The sequence below is a fragment of the Gossypium raimondii genome, chromosome 11 (genome assembly GCF_025698545.1).
Source record: "Gossypium raimondii isolate GPD5lz chromosome 11, ASM2569854v1, whole genome shotgun sequence".
Taxonomy (NCBI): Eukaryota; Viridiplantae; Streptophyta; class Magnoliopsida; order Malvales; family Malvaceae; genus Gossypium; species Gossypium raimondii.
Window position 1 is genome coordinate 15,724,061 of NC_068575.1, and position 21,647 is coordinate 15,745,707.

Below are 21,647 nucleotides of genomic sequence, written 5' to 3' on the forward strand. Positions count from 1 at the left end.
TTATTTTTCAATTGAGGTTTTCCATAATTTTTTTTGTGTTTTTGCTTGAAAAAGAACAATGACATTTTCTCATCCTTTTGAGTTTAGATGAGTTGTCGGGTCTATTACCAGCATTGACTTCATTCACACAAAGCTCACAAAATATCATCGTCAGCTCATCATCCCAAACAGCTTTTGTTGCTAAGGTACTATCTCCCTCCACAAAATTTCGTGTCTTTACCATCTATTATTAATTTGATTTTAAATGTCAACCGACATAAAACCATAAATATATAATTAGATATAAAAATATATTTTCATAAAAAATAAGAATAATACATCGCAAATGGATGAAAGCCATAAGATGAACACTAAAGAAAAAAATTCTCAAAGATCCATGGTAAACAATAACGAGGGTATAAAAAGGATAATTGATTATGACTATCTTTTCAAAATGAATAAAGACGTTTTGGTTTTTTTATTGGGTTTTTGGTTTTCTTGTTTGCCTTATCTTTGAAGAGCTCTAAACAGCTAAATATTTCACTATTTTTTGTTGGGTTATTGAAACAAAACTTAAAAGCTGTTTTCTTTTTTTTTTATAAGCAAGAAGATTATGCAATCGATTTGTTCATCTTTACTTTTATTTATGTATTTTTTTACTTTTAAAATATACTACATATATATATATATATTAAAATACACTACATATATTTTTTTATTTTTAAAATACGCTACATATATTTTTTATTTTTAAAATATGCTATATTTATTTTTTATTTTTAAATACACTACATATATCTTTTTATTTTTAAAATACACATACATATTTTTTTTACTTTTAAAATACACTACATATATATATATATATATATTAAAATACACTGCATATTTTTTTATTTTTAAAATACATTACATATATTTTTATTTTAAAATACACTACATTTATTTTTTATTTTTAATTACACTACATATATCTTTTTATTTTTAAAATACACTACATATATTTTTATTTTTAAAATACACTACATTTATTTTTATTTTTAAAATATAATACATATATTTTTTATTTTTAAATACACTACATATATTTATTTATTTTTAAAATACACTACATATATTTTTTATTTTTAAAATTTTAAATACAATGCAATTTCTCCATTCCCATCTCCCCTCTTCCATCATTCCCCTCTTCCACTGTGCCCTCCTCCCATTTCCCATTCCCATGCAATACCCATTCCCATTTCCCATTCCCATTCCCATTTCCCATTCCACCGTGCCCTCCTCCCATTTCCCATTCCCATCTCCCCTCTTCCATCGATTCCCCTTTTCCACCGTGCCCTCCTCCCATTTCCCATCCCCATGCAATACCCATTCCCATTCCCATTCCCATTTCCCATTCCCATCTCCCCTCTTCCATCGATTCCTCTCTTCCACCGTGCCCTCCTCCCATTTCCCATTCCCATGCAATACCCATTCCCATTTCCCATTCCCATTCCCATTATCAACAACACTACCTTTGAGAAGACAGCTGGATTTCAGGTCAATGAATTAACTCTTCATAGGTCTTCCATCTCGTTTTTCCTTTTTTTTTTCTGTTCTTTTTGTGCTTGGAAATTTCAAATATTTTCTTCTTGGTTTATTTTATGCAGAAATTGATCACTGTTGAAGAATTGGCTCTATATAATGGAACTGATGATTCATTACCCATACTCTTAGGAATTTTGGGGTACTTTCTTTTGCCTTATTCGTCATATTATTATATGAACATGTTCTAAAATGCTAATCCAATTTAATACTTTGTGATTAGATCTGTATTTGACGTTACGAAGCGAAAATCTCACTATGGTGCTGGAGGAGGTTACAATCATTTCGCTGGAAGGTTTGTTTGTTTTCTTTACTAGGAAATTGGGTCTTTCAAGTAGTTTATGTTAATTATCCTATTTGTTTCCTTTCAGATATATGTTTATAAATATTTTATGCTGAACTGTGTTTCTGCTTATTAGTTGCTATTACTTGTTCAAGTTCTTTATGTTATATGTTTATAAATATTTTATAGACATATTAATTATAAATATTAATTATCCTATTTGTTTCCTTTCAGATATATGTTTATAAATATTTTATGCTGAACTGTGTTTCTGCTTATTAGTTGCTATTACTTGTTCAAGTTCTTTATGTTATTGATGAAACCTTTCGGAAGCTTTACTTAATTCCTAGTTTTGATGCAATTATTCCCCTTAACAATGCTTGTTGGGCTATCTTCATGTGCCAATTGCATCCTTTCAGTGTATTTCCAAATCTGCAAACTGATTTCAATTTTGCTGTATGTTGAAAATTCACAGATGCCTCCCGTGCATTTGTTTCTGGAAATTTTACAGGTAAGTGTTGTGATCCTTCAGCTTATTTGTCAGGATGGTTTTGAGGGTTTTTGGTTTTAGAGAAAATGACTTAAAAGCTGTTCGGAAAATCAAAGTGAGGAGCAAACAAAGAAAAAGAATTAGTAAGCTGACTTAGACATATTCTGAATTAATTCTAATTGTACATAAGCTAATGCAAAATTCCATGTCTCCTCTCTAGCAATTAAAAATCGGGAAATAGCCAACTATGGTTCCTCATTGATTGAACCAAACAAATGAATCATCTATTTTTAATTCCTTTCTTGACCATGAAATGCAACAGAAACAAATTTGGAATTGGTATTTGCATATTCTTGCAAGAAAGTGAGAGAAGGCTTGACTAGTTGGTTAACTTTCAAATCTTAACATGACTTGACTGAGATGGAGAAAATCCTTGATGATGAACTATAGAAGCAGCCCATAAGATAATTAAGATATTAAAGATTGTTTTCCTAGTGCTTTTTCCAGTCACCATCTTCTGTTAGGGTCATTAGAAACATAGGAGGGTTATTGTCACAAAGTCAACAACCTTTAATGCAAATTAAAAAAGATGTCAATAAAAGTTGGGACTAAATTCAAAGAAAATTAGAATCATACTGATCACTGGCTTATGCTGTAATAGATATTAGCAATTGGGCACATTTAAGCAAGTGCTAAATATATGCATTTTTTTATTCGTAAGTCTTGTTAAGTTCTTTTATGCTTGACAATATAAATGTTTCATTGATACCACATAGAATGAACTTTACTTCTAGGCTTAACCTCAGGTTATGATGCTAAATACAAACTCAAAATAGAGGTTCTGAAAACTGATGAAAGTACGCACATACAATGTGCATCTTTGTTGTCCCTACATTGACAAAATAACAAATTGTGTATGGAGTAAATTTCTTTTAGAAAATATTACATATCTAAGAGCTGCCATAGAAAATTTCATTTTAGCCTAATAAATATTTTTATCCCTTGTTTCTTCAATTTTCAAACAGGAGATGGACTTACAGATTCATTGCGAGGTTTATCCAGTACCGAGGTAATGATGTATTTCCTCTTTCCTTTCAGGGGTATGACTCCTATCCTAGTTCCTTTGAGGTACTATTTTCGACTTCCTTTCACTTTTTTTCTGTTCTAACTTTGAATCTATTTTATAATTTGATCGTTATCGGGAATAATTACATGCATTTGTTTGTGTTTTTTCTTTGCTTAAGCAAGTGTTAAAAGCCTTGGAAATTCGGTTTGTGCCCTACAAGCTTTAAGTTATAATGTTTTTGAGTTTAGATGTTTAGGTAATTTCATTGTGTATGACTTAAAATTATAGTTAGTAATAATATTACTGTAAACCATGCTAAATTATAGGTCCAAAGATCAAAAGATAAAATGTTGCTGCCTATGGGATAAGGTCAGTATATCATTTAGAACTAGACTACTCAAAAGAAAAGCAATAACAATAACAACAATAATAACAGTGAGTGACAGCAAACCATCTCACCTTGAAGGAAGAATAACACTTTTTAACCAACCGTCCAAATGTAGACTTCCCCTGTTAATTGAGAAAAAGGGTAAATGTTGAGCATGAGAAAATAGAGGGAAAAAACACAAGATATCTCTAACTTGTTAGTTTGATTGAGGAAACAGAATATCCTAAGCTCCCACAACCAAGAACAAAGCAAAAAAGAGGGGAGAAACTAGCAAAAACGAGGGACAAATCAGTAAACAAGGGAGAAACCAGCAAGAATGAGGGGAGATTTCTGCTTTTTTGTTCCCAAATCTGAAAACAAATAAGATTGGGAAAGAAATTAGTTTAACATCTAAGGATAAAATGGTAAATTAATAAATTAAAGTAAGGGTATTATTGTCATCTAAATATGTCTATTGCCCCAGCTACACCTAACTGAAGCTTTATCCACCAGTCAGCTTAAAGCTGTCCAGTGCAGTAGAAATCCCTCACTGTGCTGGAAGCCAACACATCCAAAGGCTGTCTCAGTCCACTCCAGTGCAGTCAAATTGATAATAAAAGAGAAAAAGTTCAACGCACTGTTGTGCGTTGGCATCCAAATGGGACCTAAGCCTTAATCTCTTCTAGTTTACCCGACTTTTGAGAAAGTGAGATTGCAGATGAAGGGAGCAGAGAATCAAAAGGAAAACTGGAAAACCCTTGAAACACAAAGCGACGACTTTGGTCTTCGAACTTTAGTAGTTAGAAACGGGACAAATTAGAAAATGACACGCAATTTCTAATAAATTTATTAGAAAATGTGCTCAGTAGGTGGAATGAAAATATTTGGACGAAAAAATTATTAAATGAAAGAAAATTAAAATTTTAAAAATATATAAATTTGACTTTTCATTGTCTCTCTCTCTTCTATATTATTCTAATTTGAATATAATTACAATAGTTTCACCTCATTCGCAACACTTTTTACAATTAATATCCTAACAATTCAATTAATATAGATAATATTGTAGATCGATATAATAAAATATTAAATTGATTTAAAATTTTACACGCATGATAAATACAATTGTATTAATAAATTCAACTGTTAAATTGTTAAATATCAGTCATAGAAAAAGTGTAAACTAACATAATTTTTACACGGTGTAAGTAGATTTCTCTCCTTTAGAATTATTTATTTTATGTATTAAGATGAAAAAAACAAAACTTATCTCTCCTAGTTTTTTTTCCTCACTTTTTTCCTAGCCAAGTACCATAAAAATTTATTTTGTTTCTAATTTCCCATTCCCTTCCTCACCCTTCCATTTTCTTTTATATTTATATTTTAGTTTTTTGCTCAAATCTATACTATAAAAGGAAGGTCGTTGACACATGTATAGTCCCCTTTTCTTTTTCACATTTTATACAATATTGGTCAAATATCGCTTTTGATCCCTCTACTTGACACGTGTTCAATCTTTCTTTCTTTTTTGTCCCTCCCCTAGGCTTAAAATTAAGATTCAATCTTTATACTTGAATTTCTAAAATAATTTGGTCCTGCTTTTTATAATGTTTAATCCAAATAGTTAATATTATTGATTACTATGATAAAATATAATATTATTCAAACAGAAAAATTATTTTGGCATGGTGAGTTGGAATAATTCTTTTGTTTTTTTTTTAAATCCACGTCGCTACCAAAATTATAACAATGGACTAACTAATGACATAGTTTTTCTCCTTTTTAATCATTATAAAATAATGGTAAAATTGCGCTTCGGTTTCTCTACTATGCTCACATTTGATATTTAATCTTGGTATTTTAAGTTTAGGTAATTTGGTTCTTTACTTTTACAATGCCATTAAGTAGTCCAAATAATTTATATACTCATATGTGATAGTTATCTTATTGTTTTACTATCATACCCTTTGCATCTTGACAAGTGTCCTAACATAAAAAAAAAGTTATTTGTAGTTGAAAAGTTAAAGGTAATTTTTTCAACTATTTATAAATGTCTTGACAAAAAAAAGAAAGAAACTATGAACGTGACAAAGTGATATGGCACCATAATTTTTTCTATAGATTATATAACAATGGTCAAATTTCAATTTTGGTCCCTATGCTATGCACAAATTTAGGATTTAATATTTATATTTTAATTTCTTGACATAATTTGGTACCTCAACTTTAACAATGTCATTGATCACTCAAATGCTTTATTTAGATTAAAATGATGATGTAATTTTTAAGAGTTCTTGACACCATTAAAATTATATATTAAATTAATATCCATTGCAATATTTTTTGTTACATAGTTTCCATGTGAGTACTTTAAAAAATTAAAAAGTCAATCCGATGAATTTAAAAGAAAATTTTAATGATGTTAACAATTGGAGTTGAATTTTAGATTTGAAAAATAAAATAACTAAATTCCTAAAATGAAAAATATAAAGACTAAATTCTAAATGCAAGAATAATACATAGACTTAATTTCAAAATTTATTCTATAATTTAGTTAAGAAACAAATAAACCACGCTTCTTCTTCTTTTTAAAGTTGTGACATGTGCATGAAGTTTTAATGTTTTATTTATATGGTCAAATTTGGAACATATTTTTACTTTATTTGATACTTATTTAATATCAAAAGTGGTATTTTTCTTAGTTCATGTGTTTTATTTTTTGCTGATGTAATGTCCAAGGCTGTAAGATAGTAATAAAATTTTACAAAATCCGTTAAATTCTTGAACTTATGATCAAATTGCAAATGAGATCATAAACTTCTATACTAAACTCATAGGTATCGATGATGTGAACTTTGTTGGTTGTTCAGTGCCTTTTCTTAAAGAACTTTTACAAGTCGCTTTGGATGAATTAGTTAGGGATGTGGCAATGTTTGAGCAATGAAATGATAAGGTCCCGAGGCCTGATGCCTATACTGCTTTGTTCTTCAAAACCACTTAAAGCATTGTAGGTGATAATGTTGTTGTGCAAGTTTATGCAAATAAGGCTTAGGAAACTTTTGCAATTAAAGTGTTCAAATGGCATTAAATTCATGACATGAACTAAGCACAAACTTGACCATTCCTACCTTATCTTACATTACCAACATTGACAATCATCACATCAGTGATTACCAAACAATGACACATCCTATATACATGCCATAGTGATAATTACCAAAACGATTATACTCTTTTTACCTCAGTGTGAGATCCACACTGATCTGGCTTTTAGATTTCCAACAATTAAGGATCTACATGTAAGAAAAACAACCATAGGTAAGCATTTAATGTTTATTAATTTCAAATGGAATTTACAACACTTACCTTGATCATAGGTGAACATGTTACTACCAAAATATTAGGCATGTAACATCCCTAACCCGTACCCGTTGCCGAATTAGGGTTACGAGGTATTACTGAACAAAACACAACCATTGCAAAATCAAAACTTATACATTGTATATAAATATTTAAAATTTAATAAACTTGATCTAATATTAAATATGACATATTATGAGCTTCACTTAGATCATTTAAAACAAAAAAAAGACATTACAATCCAACTAATCCATAAGGAAATAAACCATTTTCGTGTGGCTATTAAATTAATATACAATATAACAAAGTATAACCTTTAAAACATTTATCTAGTCTATACATGTCATAGTTAAAATTTAAACATTTTAATACCGAGAGAGTAGATAGAGTGATGATCTTGCTGACGATCCTCAAGCTTGAAGCTTGAACTTTAAATCTATAAAACAGAAAGTTGATCCTCAAGCTTGAAGCTTGAAGCTTTAAAAGGTTGAAGCTTTTATAGCTTAGTAAGTTTACAGCATAACTAAATATAAAATAAATTATATAATTTCCTGCGTACACTTAATGAAATCGCGAGTACTACATATATTACCATTTGAATATTGCTATTCATAAACATCTTTTTATAACCAAATATATGAACTCATAGCATTCATATCAAAGAGTACATATATATATATATATGACATGCATATAATCAAATGTATTTATAAATACTCATCAAACTTTACAACCAATACATTTACATATCGATTCACGTATAGTCAAATGCTTACATAATTATCAACATTTAAAACCGAATGCATGTACACTTTAAACAAGAATAGCCGAATGCATATATATATGCTTAACAAATATTATCACCGAATGTATATATATACATATACCTCAAACAAATTTAACCGAATATATTCCTACTTACCAAAAATGCATTTCACCGTATACGTAGATGCTTATTAAATGCATATACCAAATGCATATATATATATAGATTATCACATGCATACATCCGAATATATATAAACTTAGCAAATACATAAGAACAAATATATATATTTTATATGCTCTTCAATTACATATAAACGAATGCTTATATGCTCATCAACATCCAATGACCGAATATATGTACATTGTTAGAATTAAGTGACTCGAATCCTTATTTAAATAAAATATAGTGGTAAAATAAAATAAAAGTAAAATCTCTATAGAATTATACTTCTTTTATTTTATTTTAGAATAAGGTTTTTTAAATATTATTAAACTCCATGTATATGATATTGATTAGAATAAGAAGTTTCACTCCTATTAGAATAAGGTTTACAAGCCTATAAATAGGCATAGTCTACTCCTCTTGTAATTAATTCGAATTCGACATAGTGAATTTTCTTCTCCTCTGCCCGTGATTTTTTCCCGAAAGGGTTTCCACGTAAAATCTGTGTTCTTTATTTTTTATTTCTATTTTTCTTTGCGATATATTGTCATTACCGACATATTTTTCACAAATTGGTATCAGAGCTTTCGATTTGTTCATCTCAATCACGGTAATGACATCTTTGAAGTACGAAATTCTGCTATTGGATCGCAACACCAGATTTGCGTTGTGGCAGATAAATATGCAAGCAATTCTTGTACATATGGACTTAGAGGAAGCCCTACTAGGGGTAGATAAGATGCCTTCAACATCGACGGAAGAAGAGAAGAAGCGCAAGGATCGAAAGGCGTTAACACAGTTACATCTGCATTTGTCTAATGAAATTTTGCAGGATGTGATGAAGGAAAAGACTGTCATTGGATTATGGAAAAGGTTGGAACAGATATGTATGTCGAAAACTCTAACTAGTAAGCTATATATGAAGCAGCGTCTTTATGCTCATCGTTTGGAGGAATGTGCATCTGTGTACGAACACTTAACAGTGTTCAAAGAAATTATCTCAAACTTGGAGACCATAGAGGTTCAGTATGATAAGGAAGATCTAGGGTTGATCCTACTTTGTTCGTTGCCCCCGTCTTATTCAACCTTTAGAGATACGATTTTATATAGCCGCAAGTCTCTCACAGTTGATTAGTTTTATGATTCTTTAACCTCGTATGATAAGATGAATCATCTTGTGGTTAAAACTGACTCTTAGAGAGAGGGTTTTATTGTTCGTGGGAGACAGGATCGGAATGCTGATGATGATCGTGGAAGGACACAGGAACGGAATCCTCGCAGTAAATCTAAGGGTAGATCGAAGTCTTCAAATAGAGGTAAAACTTGCAACTTTTGCAAGAAGAAAGGGCATATTAAATCTGAGTGCTATAAGCTACAGAACAAGATTAAAAGGGAGGCTACGAATCAAAATGGAAAACTAGAAAATTCTAGTAAAGCTGATGTTGTAGAAGATTACAGCGATGGTGAACTTCTAGTCACTTCTGTCAACAATTCCAAAGTGAGCGAGGAGTGGATCCTTGATTCGGGTTGCACCTTTCACATGAGTCCCAATCGGGATTGGTTTACAACTTACGAAACAGTATCTGAAGGTATTGTGTTGATGGGAAATAATGCTTCATGTAGAATTGCAAGTGTTGAAACAATTAGAGTTAAGATGTTTGATGAAGTTGTCAGAACACTTAGTGAAGTACGACATGTTCCAGAATTAAAGAGACATTTAATTTCACAAATACACAGTTGAAAGTGAGGTTTTGAAGATTTCCAAAGGTTCCTTCATTGTGATGAAAGGGCAGAGAAAAACTGCCAAGTTATATATTTTGAAGGGTTCTACTGTTACTTGTGATGTAGCTGTCTCATCCTCTTCCTTGTCAGATGATGATATTACTAAAATTTGGCATATGCGCCTAGGGCATATGAGTGAGAATGGCATGGCAGAATTGAGCAAAAGAGGACTTCTTGGTGGGCAAGGAATTTGCAAATTGAAGTTCTGTGAGCACTGCATTTTTGGGAAGCAAAAGAGAGTTCGATTCACCAGAGGAATCCATAACACGAAGGGAACGTTAGAGTATATTCATATGGATTTGTGGGGGCCATCCAGAGTACCTTCGAGAGGTGGAGTTAATTACATGCTAACTTTTATTGATGATTTTTCTAGAAAAGTGTGGGCGTTCTTCCTGAAGTAGAAAAGTGATGTGTTTCGCATTTAAGTCTTGGAAAACCATGATTGAAAATTAGACGGGAAAGTAAATAAAATACCTCCGCACAGACAATGGCTTAGAGTTCTGTTCTGATGAATTTAATAAACTGTGCAAGGCAGAAAGGATCGTGAGACACTTGACAGTTCGTCATACTCCACAGCAAAATGGCGTTGCAGAACGAACGAACAGAACGATCATGGAGAAGGTTCGATATATGTTGTCAAATGCCAACTTATCAAAGTCATTTTGGGCAAAAGCAGCCTCTACTGCATGTTTTTTGATCAACCGATCTCTATCCGTTGCCATTAAGAAAAAGACTCCACAAGAGGTATGGTCTAACAATCCTGCTGACTATTCTAATTTAAAGATCTTTGGTTGTCCTGCGTATGCTCATGTTGATAATGAAAAATTGGAACCGAGATCTATTAAATGTGTTTTTCTTTGTTATAAAGCTGGTGTAAAAGGGTATAAGTTATGGTGTCCTGAAAATAGAAAAGTTGTGAGTAGCATAGATGTTTTTGATGAAACTGCTATGCTATCTAACTTATCTCTTAAAGACTCTTCCAATAAAGAAAATCAAAAGTAGGTGGAGCATCAGATTAATCTAGAATCTATAACAGAGTCGGCTACTAAAGCCAGTAAAAAAATTCAAAATAGAGTTGCTTCTTCACCACAATACTCTATCGCCAAAAACAGAACTAGAAGAGAAATTAAACCTCCAAAGAAGTATACTGAGACTGATCTAGCTGCTTATGCTTTAAATGTGGCTAAAGATATAGATGCAAACCAAGAGCCATCTAATTATTCTGAGGCGGTTAGTTGTGAGGACTCAGAAAAGTGGATGTTTGCTATGCAAGAGGAGATGGAATCACTACACAAAAATCAAACATGGGATCTTGTGAAACTTTCTAAAGGTAAAAAGGTTGTTCGTTGTAAATGGGTGTTTAAGAAGAAATAGGGGACTCCAAGAGTTGAAGAACCCAAATATAAGGCAATGCTTGTTGTAAAGGGTTACAGTCAAATTCCAGGAGTGGACTTCACAGATATGTTGTCTTCAGTTGTGAAGCATAGTTTGATTTGAGCTTTGCTTGGTATTGTGACCATGCATGATTTGGAGCTTGAGCAGTTAGATGTAAAAATTGCATTTTTGCATAGAGAACTTAAGGAGGATATTTACATGCAACAACCAGAGGGTTTTACAGTCTCAGAAAAAGAGGACTATGTTTGCTTGCTGAAAAAGTCCATTTACGGTTTGAAACAGTCACCAAGACAATGGTATAAGAGGTTTAATTCATTTATGACTTCTCATGATTTTAAAAGAAGTAGCTTTGACAGTTGTGTTTATTTTAAGAAAAACAGTGATGGTTCTTTTGTGTATCTACTCATTTATGTTGATGACATGTTTATAGCAGCGAAAGATAAATGAGAGATAAGGAAGGTCAAAGCCCAACTAAGTGAAGAATTTGAGATGAAAGACTTGGGACCAGCAAAGAAGATACTTGGTATGGAGATTCTCAGAGATAGAAAAGCAAGTAAATTGTACCTAAGTCAGAAGGGGTACATTGAGAAAGTTCTTTGCAGATTCAATATGCAGAATGCTAAGCCTGTTAGTACTCCTTTAGCAGCTCATTTCAGACTTTCATCGGCTTTGTCTCCACAATCAGATGATAAGATTGAGTACATGTTACATGTTACATGTTCCATACTCTAGTGTAGTGGGATCTCTTATGTATGCCATGGTTTGTTCACGTCCAAATTTATCATATGCAGTTAGTGCAGTTAGCAGATACATGGCGAATCCCGGTGAAGAACATTGGAAAGCAGTTCAGTGGGTTTTAAGATACGAGGTACTACGGATGTTTGCTTACAGTTTGGAAGAACTAGAGATGGAGTCATTGGGTATATTGATGCTGATTTTGCTGGAGACCTCGATAGAAGAAGATCTCTCACAGGTTATGTCTTTATAATCGGAGGTTGTGCAATCAGCTGGAAAGCCACTTTGCAAACTACAGTCGCTTTGTCTACCACTGAAGCTGAGTACATGGCGATTACTGAGGCTTGTAAAGAAGCTATTTTGGTTGAAGGGACTCTTTAGTGAACTCAATGAAGACCTTCAAATCAATACAGTATTTTGTGATAGTCAAAGTGCCATCTTCCTTACAAAAGATCAAATGTTTCATGAGAGAACAAAACACATTGATGTTAGGTATCATTTTGTTTGTGATATTATTGCTCGTGGTGATATTGTTGTGAGCAAAATTAGTACTCATGAAAATCCTGTAGATATTATGACTAAGTTACTTCCTATAACCAAATTTGAGCATTGCTTAGACTTGGTTGGTGTTCATTGTTGAAGATAAACCCTTAAGGAGTTTTATGGAATAGGTGGAGAACTTGTTCATTGAAAGTTCGCGATGAAGAACTTGTTTATTAAGAATTCGTGTCAATGTGTAGATTGTTAGAATTAAGTGACTCGAATCCTTATTTAAATAAAATACAGTGGTAAAATAAAATAAAAGTAAAATCCCTATAGAATTATACTTCTTTTATTTTATTTTAGAATAAGGTTTTTTAAATCTTATTAAACTCCATTTATATGATATTGATTAGAATAAGGAGTTTCACTCCTATTAGAATAAGGTTTACAAGCCTATAAATAGGCATAGTCTACTCCTCTTGTAATTAATTCGAATTCGACATAGTGAATTTTCTTCTCCTCTGTCCGTGATTTTTTCCCAAAAGGGTTTCCACGTAAAATCTGTGTGTTCTTTATTTTCTATTTCTATTTTTCTTTGCGATATATTGTCATTACCGACATTATATTTTTCAAATACATGTTCTTCAATTTCATATGACATAATTCATTCGCATATCCATTATATTTAAACACGTAATATAAATAGATTCACCGATACTTTGCCTGATAGACATAAAGTCTGAATTGTTTCACCGGCATCCAGCCTGCTAGACATAGAGTCTGAATTGTTTCACTGGAAATAAGCCTTCTAGGCACTGAGCTTGAAATCTCAATTCACATAAGTTGTATCTCGTATTCGAACTATTTATGGATATAAATCTATACGTAAAATTCAACTCAAAACTTATAATCTTTCTCTTTGAACACATGGATATATATATATATATGATTTGTATTATCAATTCCAGCTTCATAACTCAATGATTTCACCGAACATATTTATACATAACCTTATATTTTGGATCCTACTACTATCATACTATTAATGTCACAGCCTGATTTCAACCCTAATCGGACATAGTGGTTTCAGGACCACGAATCCGAGTCTAAAAAAAATTTAATATTATTTTCTGTGTTTATTATGTGTTAATTTACATGTGTGAAAGTTTCGTGAATTAATTTTATATTTTGTGTGCTTAATTTAATAAAAGGACTTAATCGCGTAAAATGTGAAATTGACTAATTAATGTGTAAAGTGCTAACTTGCTAATGTCTTTATAATGTGAAGTCCTTAATAGGAAATTAGGCCATTAATCATGATAGTGGACGGCATTATGCTTATAATTTATAGTTTTTATATTATGTATAAAGGTTATAATAATATATTATATTATAAAGTTAAAATATATTAAAAGACAAACAAATTAAAAGCCACATTTCCATCTTGTTTTGACCGAAACTAGAGAAAAGAGAAAGAAAGAAACCTAAGCTAGGTTCGGCCATCTTTTGAAGCTTAATTCAAGGTTAGTTTTTGTTCGGTTTTTGATAATTTTTACGTTTTTGAGATCGTTGTTTTGAATACTGCAAAACACATGTCTTAATTTTGTGAATTGTTGATGATTTTGAAATGTGCCATTGATGAATGCTTGAGCTTTGTGATAGTTGATGATGAAAAATGAAAGATATATGAAAGATTAGCATGTTTTGTCTTTGAAATTTTGGTGAAATTGAGTAATTAGGGCTAAATTGTGAAAATAAATTTTTGAGGGACTAAAATGTGAAATAAATGAAATGTGTGGACTTGTATGAACACTAGGAACATTCGGCCCTAGTATGGTGTGATTAAATTTTGTGTATTTTGTGTTTTGTGCAAAAAGGACAAAAAAAGTAAAATGTTAGGGGCAAAATGGTAATTTGCCTATTTATGTGTTTTTGGATTTAATTGAATAATTTGATGGATAAAAAGGCTAAATTTGAATATGTTTAGATCAAGAAACGAAGAAAACGGAATTGGATTGGGGGAAAACAAAAGTAGTCGAATAGTCGAACGTCTCCGTCTATACCCGAGGTAAGCCTATTAGCTATTTAATGATATTAAATTAGTATATATGTATGTATATCGATTGTTGTTGTTGTTGAGCTTTAATTTGAAGTAATTTGATTGAATAAATTAGAATTATAAATGGTATATATATATGTGTGTATAAAGTGTTCGAATATATATATATATATATATATATATATGCTTATATAAATTTTTGAATTAAGTTAAAGTAGGAATGCTATAAAGCAAATATATATATAAATATATAATGTATTAATATTTATATATGTATCTATATGAATATGTTCTGAATTTAATTGATTGTTTGAAGGTTATATATATATACACATAAGATTCGAATATGAGAAAATAAACACATGTATAAATTCTTGCTTTGATTAAAGGTACGTATTATACTCATGTATACATGGGTTTTCGAATATACATATATATATGTAAAAAAAACTTTGGGTTTGATTAGTGATATGTATATTGTAATTGTATAGGTAATTTTTTTAAATAAGGTGATTATATGTGAGATGGAACATTTATATATATAATTAAGTATTGATTATATTATAAGATATGAATGTTGAGCACGTATGTATAGTTTTGAATATGTATGGATGTACATAAATATGTTTTAATATTGAGCTTAGATACAAATATATATATATATATATTATGCTCGAATAGGTGTGTATACATAAGTACATGTAAATTATTTATATTAAATTTAGTTAAGTATATTTATATATACATGAATAAGTTGTGAACTTAGGTAAAGGCAAGAATGTGTATATATATAAATTCATATAGGTTCGAATATAAATAAACATACTTGTATGGGCTTTTAATTTTTATTTAAAAGGTACAAATGTTAAATATGTATACGGGAGTTTGAATATATCTATATGTACATTTGTGTATAGGTTTTAGATTAAATTAAAGACATAAAAGTTTATGTTTTTTATAAATGAGGTTCGAATATATATTTATATGATTATAAGTTATTAGTACTTGAATTGGATTAAAAATATGATTTGCAAACTCATTTATGTTTGAGCATGGACTACGGTAAATATGTGTTTGCTGTTAATAAATATTTGAGGAATTATTCTGTATATGAGATATTGAGATTTTAAAGTTTTAAAACCTAGCAGGCTAAGTACCGGTGATCTAAATCAGATTATAAGCCTAGCAGGCTAAGTGCCGGTGAACTGAATCAGGCTATAAGCCTAGCAGGCTAAGTGCCGGTGAACTGAATCAGGCTATAAGCCTAGCAGGCTAAGTGCCGGTGATCTAAATCAGGCTATAAGCCTAGCAGGCTAAGTGCTGGTGATCTGAATCAGGCTATAAGCCTAGCAGGCTAAGTGCCGGTGAACTAAATTAGGCTATAAGCCTAGCAGGCTAAGTGTCGGTGATCTGAATCAGGCTTTAAGCCTAACAAGCTAAGTGCCAGTGAATCTATTTAAATTAAGTGATTATTTGCATTGGGTATATATATGATTTTGGTTATATGTAATGGATAAATATATGAACAATTGTTTCTACGTATTTGATGAGCATATAAACGTTCGAATCTTTGTGTTTAGTGAGTATATACATATATATGTTGGTTATCATGAAATTGTTGGATATATATATGTATATGCACTCGACATATGTGGATTATAGTAAATATATATATGTGCATTCAGCACATGTGGTTGATAAGTATAAGTATATGCTTTTGGCATATGTATTTGAATAATATATATGCATTTGATGAAGTGCAAGCGATAAGCACATATATGCATTTAGATATATGCAGTGATAAATACATATATACATTTAGTTATAATAAGTGTATATACATTTGGAGCTAATATTTGTTAAGCATATATGTATATAAGCATTCGGCTATTCATGTTTATGGTGAATTTACATTCGGTTTTAAGAGTTTATAATTAAGTATGCTTTTGACTATATGTAATAGTTAACATATATACTATTTGCGAATTCATTAAGTGTATCAGGAAATTACATAATTATTTTTATAATTTCTGTTATGCTATAGACTTACTAAGCTATAAAAGCTTACTTTGTTTGTTTATGTCTTTCTGATTTTTAGACTTAAGATCAAGCTTCAAGCTCGGGGATCGTCAGCAAGGTCATCACTCTATCTACTGTCTCGGTATTAAACTGTTTAAATTTTAACTTTGGCATGTACAGGCTAGATAAATGTTTTGGAAAGTCGTACTTTGATATATTGTATATGAAATTAATAGCCATACGAAAATGGCTTATTTTCTTATGGTTTAACGGGATCAAAATGTTATGTTTTGTTTTAAAAAGGTTAAAGTAGAATTTATAATTATACTTACTTAAAATTTGACTAAGCTTAATATATTTCCATTTATATATATATATATATATATATATATATACAATGCTTATATTTTGATTTAGAAATAGTTGATTTAAATATGTATTCAAACGAATTGCATATCAATGTTAAATTCTTGAATTCTAATGAACGTTTCTATTTAGGTGTGTTTTGTTCAGTAATGCCTCGTAACCCTAGTCCGGCGACGGATAAGGATTAGGGGGTGTTACAATTAACTTATAATATACTTAAATAATATACATTTAACATTCGAACATATTAAAATAATCTAAGCTAATAATTTCATACCATTAATTCAATACAAAACTTATACATATGCATATACATTCACATTCGACCTCATGTATACATATATAATTACATACCTAATTTCAATTCAAGAAATTATACATGTACATTTATACATATTCGAATCTACCATATAAATGTATAAATTCATACTCAATTTCAAAACAAGAACTTATACATATATATATACTTATATAATCATTCGAACCTTATATATATACATATATCTTATACATATCTTTGATTAATCCAATAATTTATACATTTATATAATTATATACCATTTATACTTTAACTAAATTTAAAGGTTTATATAAGTATAAACCTATATATATTCGAACATTAATAATACATGTATATCATTCATACTTTATTTTATTTCAATCAATATACTTTTAAATTAAATTTCAACAAAAATACAATACATTTACATACATATATACCGATTTAATAACATTAAATAGCTAATAGACTTACCTCGAATAATGAAAAATCGAAACTGGACGATTAGTCGACGACTTTAGCTTTTCCCCGATCCAACTCCGATTTCTTTGGTTCTTGATCTAAATATATTCAAAATGAGCTAAATTAAATATTATTACATTCATTTTAGTCCAAAAACACATAAATGGGCAAATTATCATTTTACCCCTGACATTTACACTTTTTGCAATTTAGTCCCTATTGCATAAAACACAAAATACACAAAATTTGCCCACAATATACAAGGGTTGAATGTTCCTAGTGCTCATAAAAGTCCACACATTTCATTTATTTCACATTTTAGTCCCCTAAAAATTCAATTTCACAATTTATCCCTAATTACTCAATTTCACCAAAAATTCAAAGACAAAACATGTTAATCTTTCACATATCTTTCATATTTCATCATCAACTATCACAAATCTCAAGCATTCATCAATGACATATCACAAAATCATCACCAAATTCTAAAATTAAAGCATGGGTCTTGTAGTACCTAAAACAACGATCTCAACAACGTAAAAATTTCAAAAACGAACAAAAACAAACCTTTAATTAAGCAAGGATATGGCGGAACCTTCTTCAAGCATTTTAATAGCTTTCTTTCATCTCAACTTCCGCTAAAGAAGATGATACAAACTATATTTTATGTTTTAACTATTATGTATTATAATAATTTATAATTTACTAATTTAACCTTATTAAAAATAATTATAAACTTTATATATTAAGGTTAGTTTTGACCTTAGCCACCCACTATCTAACTAGTGGTTAAATTGCATCTTTAAACCTTCTAATTAAAAAGACAACAACAAATAGATGCTTTTAGATTTAACCCCTAAATTTTCATTTTGCGCAATTAAGCCCTTTTTATCAAATTAAGCACTCAAACGATCAAATTTTCATACAAAAGTTTTACACATTGTAATTCACATACTACAAATACCAAAAATAATTTTAAATTATTTTTTTGTCTCGAATTTGTGGTTCCGAAACCACTTTGTCCGATTAGGGTCAAAATCGGGCTATTACAAGGCATACATCTAGCTAGAATATGGCACATAATGTCACAATAAATTGAGCATAATAACATAGGTATCCATATGTATTAGGCATTATAACATGTCCAAAGCATCACCAAATTATACCAATTCATATAATATCATCAATATTTTATATACTATCATCAAACTACTAGTTCATACCATTACAATTTTAACCACATATCTTAATAGCTTATCAAATTTGGTTCATTTTTATTTTCTGATTTTAAGATTCACTTTTAACGTTTCGCGCAATGGAACCCTAGTAAATCAGACTCAAACACGTGGGTGAACTAAACCACACTAAGATGGCTCGTATGAGTATAAAATACACCACACCGAAGCGCTGAAGTGCAAAGCCCGTAGGCTTCAAATGTATATACATATTCAAATACATCCCTCCACCACACCAAGGTCTCCGTAGAGACAATGAATACTCGATGATCCGCAACAAATGTTGGATCCCGAAATTTGAAGATACGTTTTAAGAAAAAATTTCTAGCCAAGTATGTCAATTTCCACCAAAATCTTAACTTCAAGCATAAATAAAATGAAAATAAACACAAGAATACCTATTCAACAAGGGTAATAAGTTCCATAAGAACTTACCTTTCAAAACACAAAACGAGTTGGCTTCTTAGGGACTATTCCACAATTTTTGTCTTTCTTCTACAAGCTCCACTTTTATCCAATTTTTGTTCTATACAAATATATATACATACCAAATCAATATCATATTTAACACACCATAGCCATTCAATGGCTCACAAGAAAATGTTATGAGATGCATCATTCAAATTAACTCCCTTTTTTTTAAAACACTCATATTTTTCAATTTATTCAATTTAGCCCTTGAACGCAAGATAAGCATATTTTTCGATTCCTAACTTCAAATGAAAATTCGATTTCACATTCTTTCATTAGGGACCCTATACTTTCTATTTCTAACACAATTTCATTATAGGTTTTACATTTATTCAATTTGGTCCCTAATTTTACAAAGCTAACAAACAAGTTTATTAAACTATACAATCTAAGTCATTTTCATAATCTAAGCTCAATATCTATCAATTCCAAGCTTATTTAATCAATTTATGAACAATGAAAATTTGCTAAAAATTCAACAATTGAACAAATTGATACATGGGCTAGTTAAATCAAGATCTCATGGTCATAAATCTATAAAAAAAAATACATGAATTTAGCTTAAATTACCTTTCAATTGATAATGGTCAAATGCTAGGAGAACTTTGAAGCTTTCATCTAATTTTTTTCTATGTGGACAGTGGGGAATGAGGAAGATGAGAATGTCATCATCATCCACTAACTATAAGAAAGCAATGGTTTAATTATCATTTTGGTCTTCTAGATAATTACTATCTAGGCCTTCAAGCCTTTTCTTAATTAAAACTCAGTAGCAATTTAATTAACTATTTTATTGGCTAAATTACTTGATCATTTTTTGTTATATTCTCATATTAACTCATTAAATATTCCTATTTTATACTTACAGACTCGGTTTACAGAAATGGGGTTCCGAAACTGCATTTTTTGGTACACTGAAAATTGAGTCATTACAATTATATAATTATTTAAATTATTATTCAAAATCTCTTTTATTTATAAAATATTATTTATCTTAAATATTATTTATATTAAATATGGTATATATTATTTATTGTTCAATTTTATTTATAAAAACTAAATGTGTATATTCTCGTGCATGTGAGGAAGAAAACTAATATAATATAAATACCTAAAGATACATTAAACAAGATACTAGGGATAGAAGAATTAGAATCATCTCCACCTTTAAACCTAAATTGTAAAAGAACATATGTTATTGAAGGTAAGAAAAACCTTCTCTTTTTCTCTCCATAAAAACCTTCAAAATTGTTTATGTATGTATGTACGTACGTATGTTTGGGCCTGTTTAGTTTAAGTTATTGGGTGTAAAAGAACATACATAATGCAAAACCACCAAATATACCTCCATTTTCACAAGACTATACTCACATACATAACCAATAGCTAAACCACGAAATATAATAAATATTATTAAAATACCACATTCAACACTGAAACATGAATCGAACCCAATATTCATATTCATATTCACAAAACTTGACTATTCTCCACTCCAATTCATATACCGAGCTAAGAACAACTCACAATTCCAAAAACACAACAAAAGTGAAACTCTAAGGTTAAAATGAAACCTGAAAATCGACTTGTTTCATAATGATTTCACATTCATCTCTAAACGAGATGCAATAAATGGACATGATCCAATATTAGACATACAAAAATAGTCGATTAATAGCCAAAACAAATGGATGAGTCGTTACCTTTCAGTTGCCTCCGATTAGCCAATTGGCTCGTTTTCTTACTTTGGATCTCCATGATTTTCCCCTAAAACCTACTTGTCATTAGTCATTGACGTGAGACGTAGTTCCCTACCTATGTTCCATGTCTCTTTTGTTTCTTACAAGGATTGCTTTGATCTTCCTCAAAGTTTTCATATTCTTTTATCAGGTCATTCTATTTTCATCACCAGTAATAATATTAGTCATAGAAGGGAAACAAAGAATAATAAATTAGAATGAGTTTAGGCTTACTTGGGAATTAGAAGTTGAAAGATGGCATAGATATTCTTCAAAATTCTTAGATTTTTCTACCATGTCAATTTGCTGTGATCAACAAGAGAGTAGAAAAATTAATGAGCCACTTGTGTAAATTCTAAACAATATATAACAACATCCTCTTTCAATAATAAATATATTTTTTTCTTCACTATGCTCTTTCTCTTCTATATCTATTAACCCTAATAAAGCTTATTTTCATTCCAATTCTTTGGTATTGATCGGAGAATATAATTAAGAGTGAAACCTAAAACCAATTACTGATTTTTTTTAAATACTAAATACTAAGGAAACTTGGAAATG

General features: G+C 30.2%; 1 protein-coding gene and 1 long non-coding RNA gene across 2 annotated transcripts; one reads left to right on the top strand and one right to left on the bottom strand.

Annotated features, from left to right (window-relative positions):
- The first annotated feature begins 1,124 nt into the window (after nucleotides 1-1,124).
- On the top strand, nucleotides 1,125-16,871 carry LOC128034955 (uncharacterized). The gene is made up of 6 exons (XM_052624519.1): nucleotides 1,125-1,518; nucleotides 1,629-1,705; nucleotides 1,787-1,858; nucleotides 2,322-2,357; nucleotides 3,362-3,464; nucleotides 16,613-16,871. The coding sequence occupies exons 1-6, from the start codon at nucleotides 1,339-1,341 to the stop codon at nucleotides 16,616-16,618; spliced, it is 474 nt and encodes a 157-aa protein (XP_052480479.1). The 5' UTR covers nucleotides 1,125-1,338; the 3' UTR covers nucleotides 16,619-16,871.
- A 617-nt stretch (nucleotides 16,872-17,488) lies between these two features.
- LOC128034667 (uncharacterized) lies at nucleotides 17,489-21,537 on the bottom strand. The gene is made up of 3 exons (XR_008190803.1): nucleotides 21,051-21,537; nucleotides 19,312-19,402; nucleotides 17,489-17,739 (listed from the first exon to the last, which is right to left on the bottom strand). It is a non-coding gene; the product is annotated as an uncharacterized LOC128034667 (long non-coding RNA).
- Nucleotides 21,538-21,647: the final 110 nt, after the last annotated feature.

Coding starts and splice junctions, on each gene's coding strand:
- LOC128034955 (XM_052624519.1), top strand. CDS start 1,339: ATGCAATACCCATTCCCATTCCCATTCCCATTTCCCATTCCCATCTCC. Junction 1,519..1,628: donor AGAAGACAGCTGGATTTCAG/GTCAATGAATTA, acceptor TATTTTATGCAG/AAATTGATCACTGTTGAAGA. Junction 2,358..3,361: donor TGTTTCTGGAAATTTTACAG/GTAAGTGTTGTG, acceptor ATTTTCAAACAG/GAGATGGACTTACAGATTCA.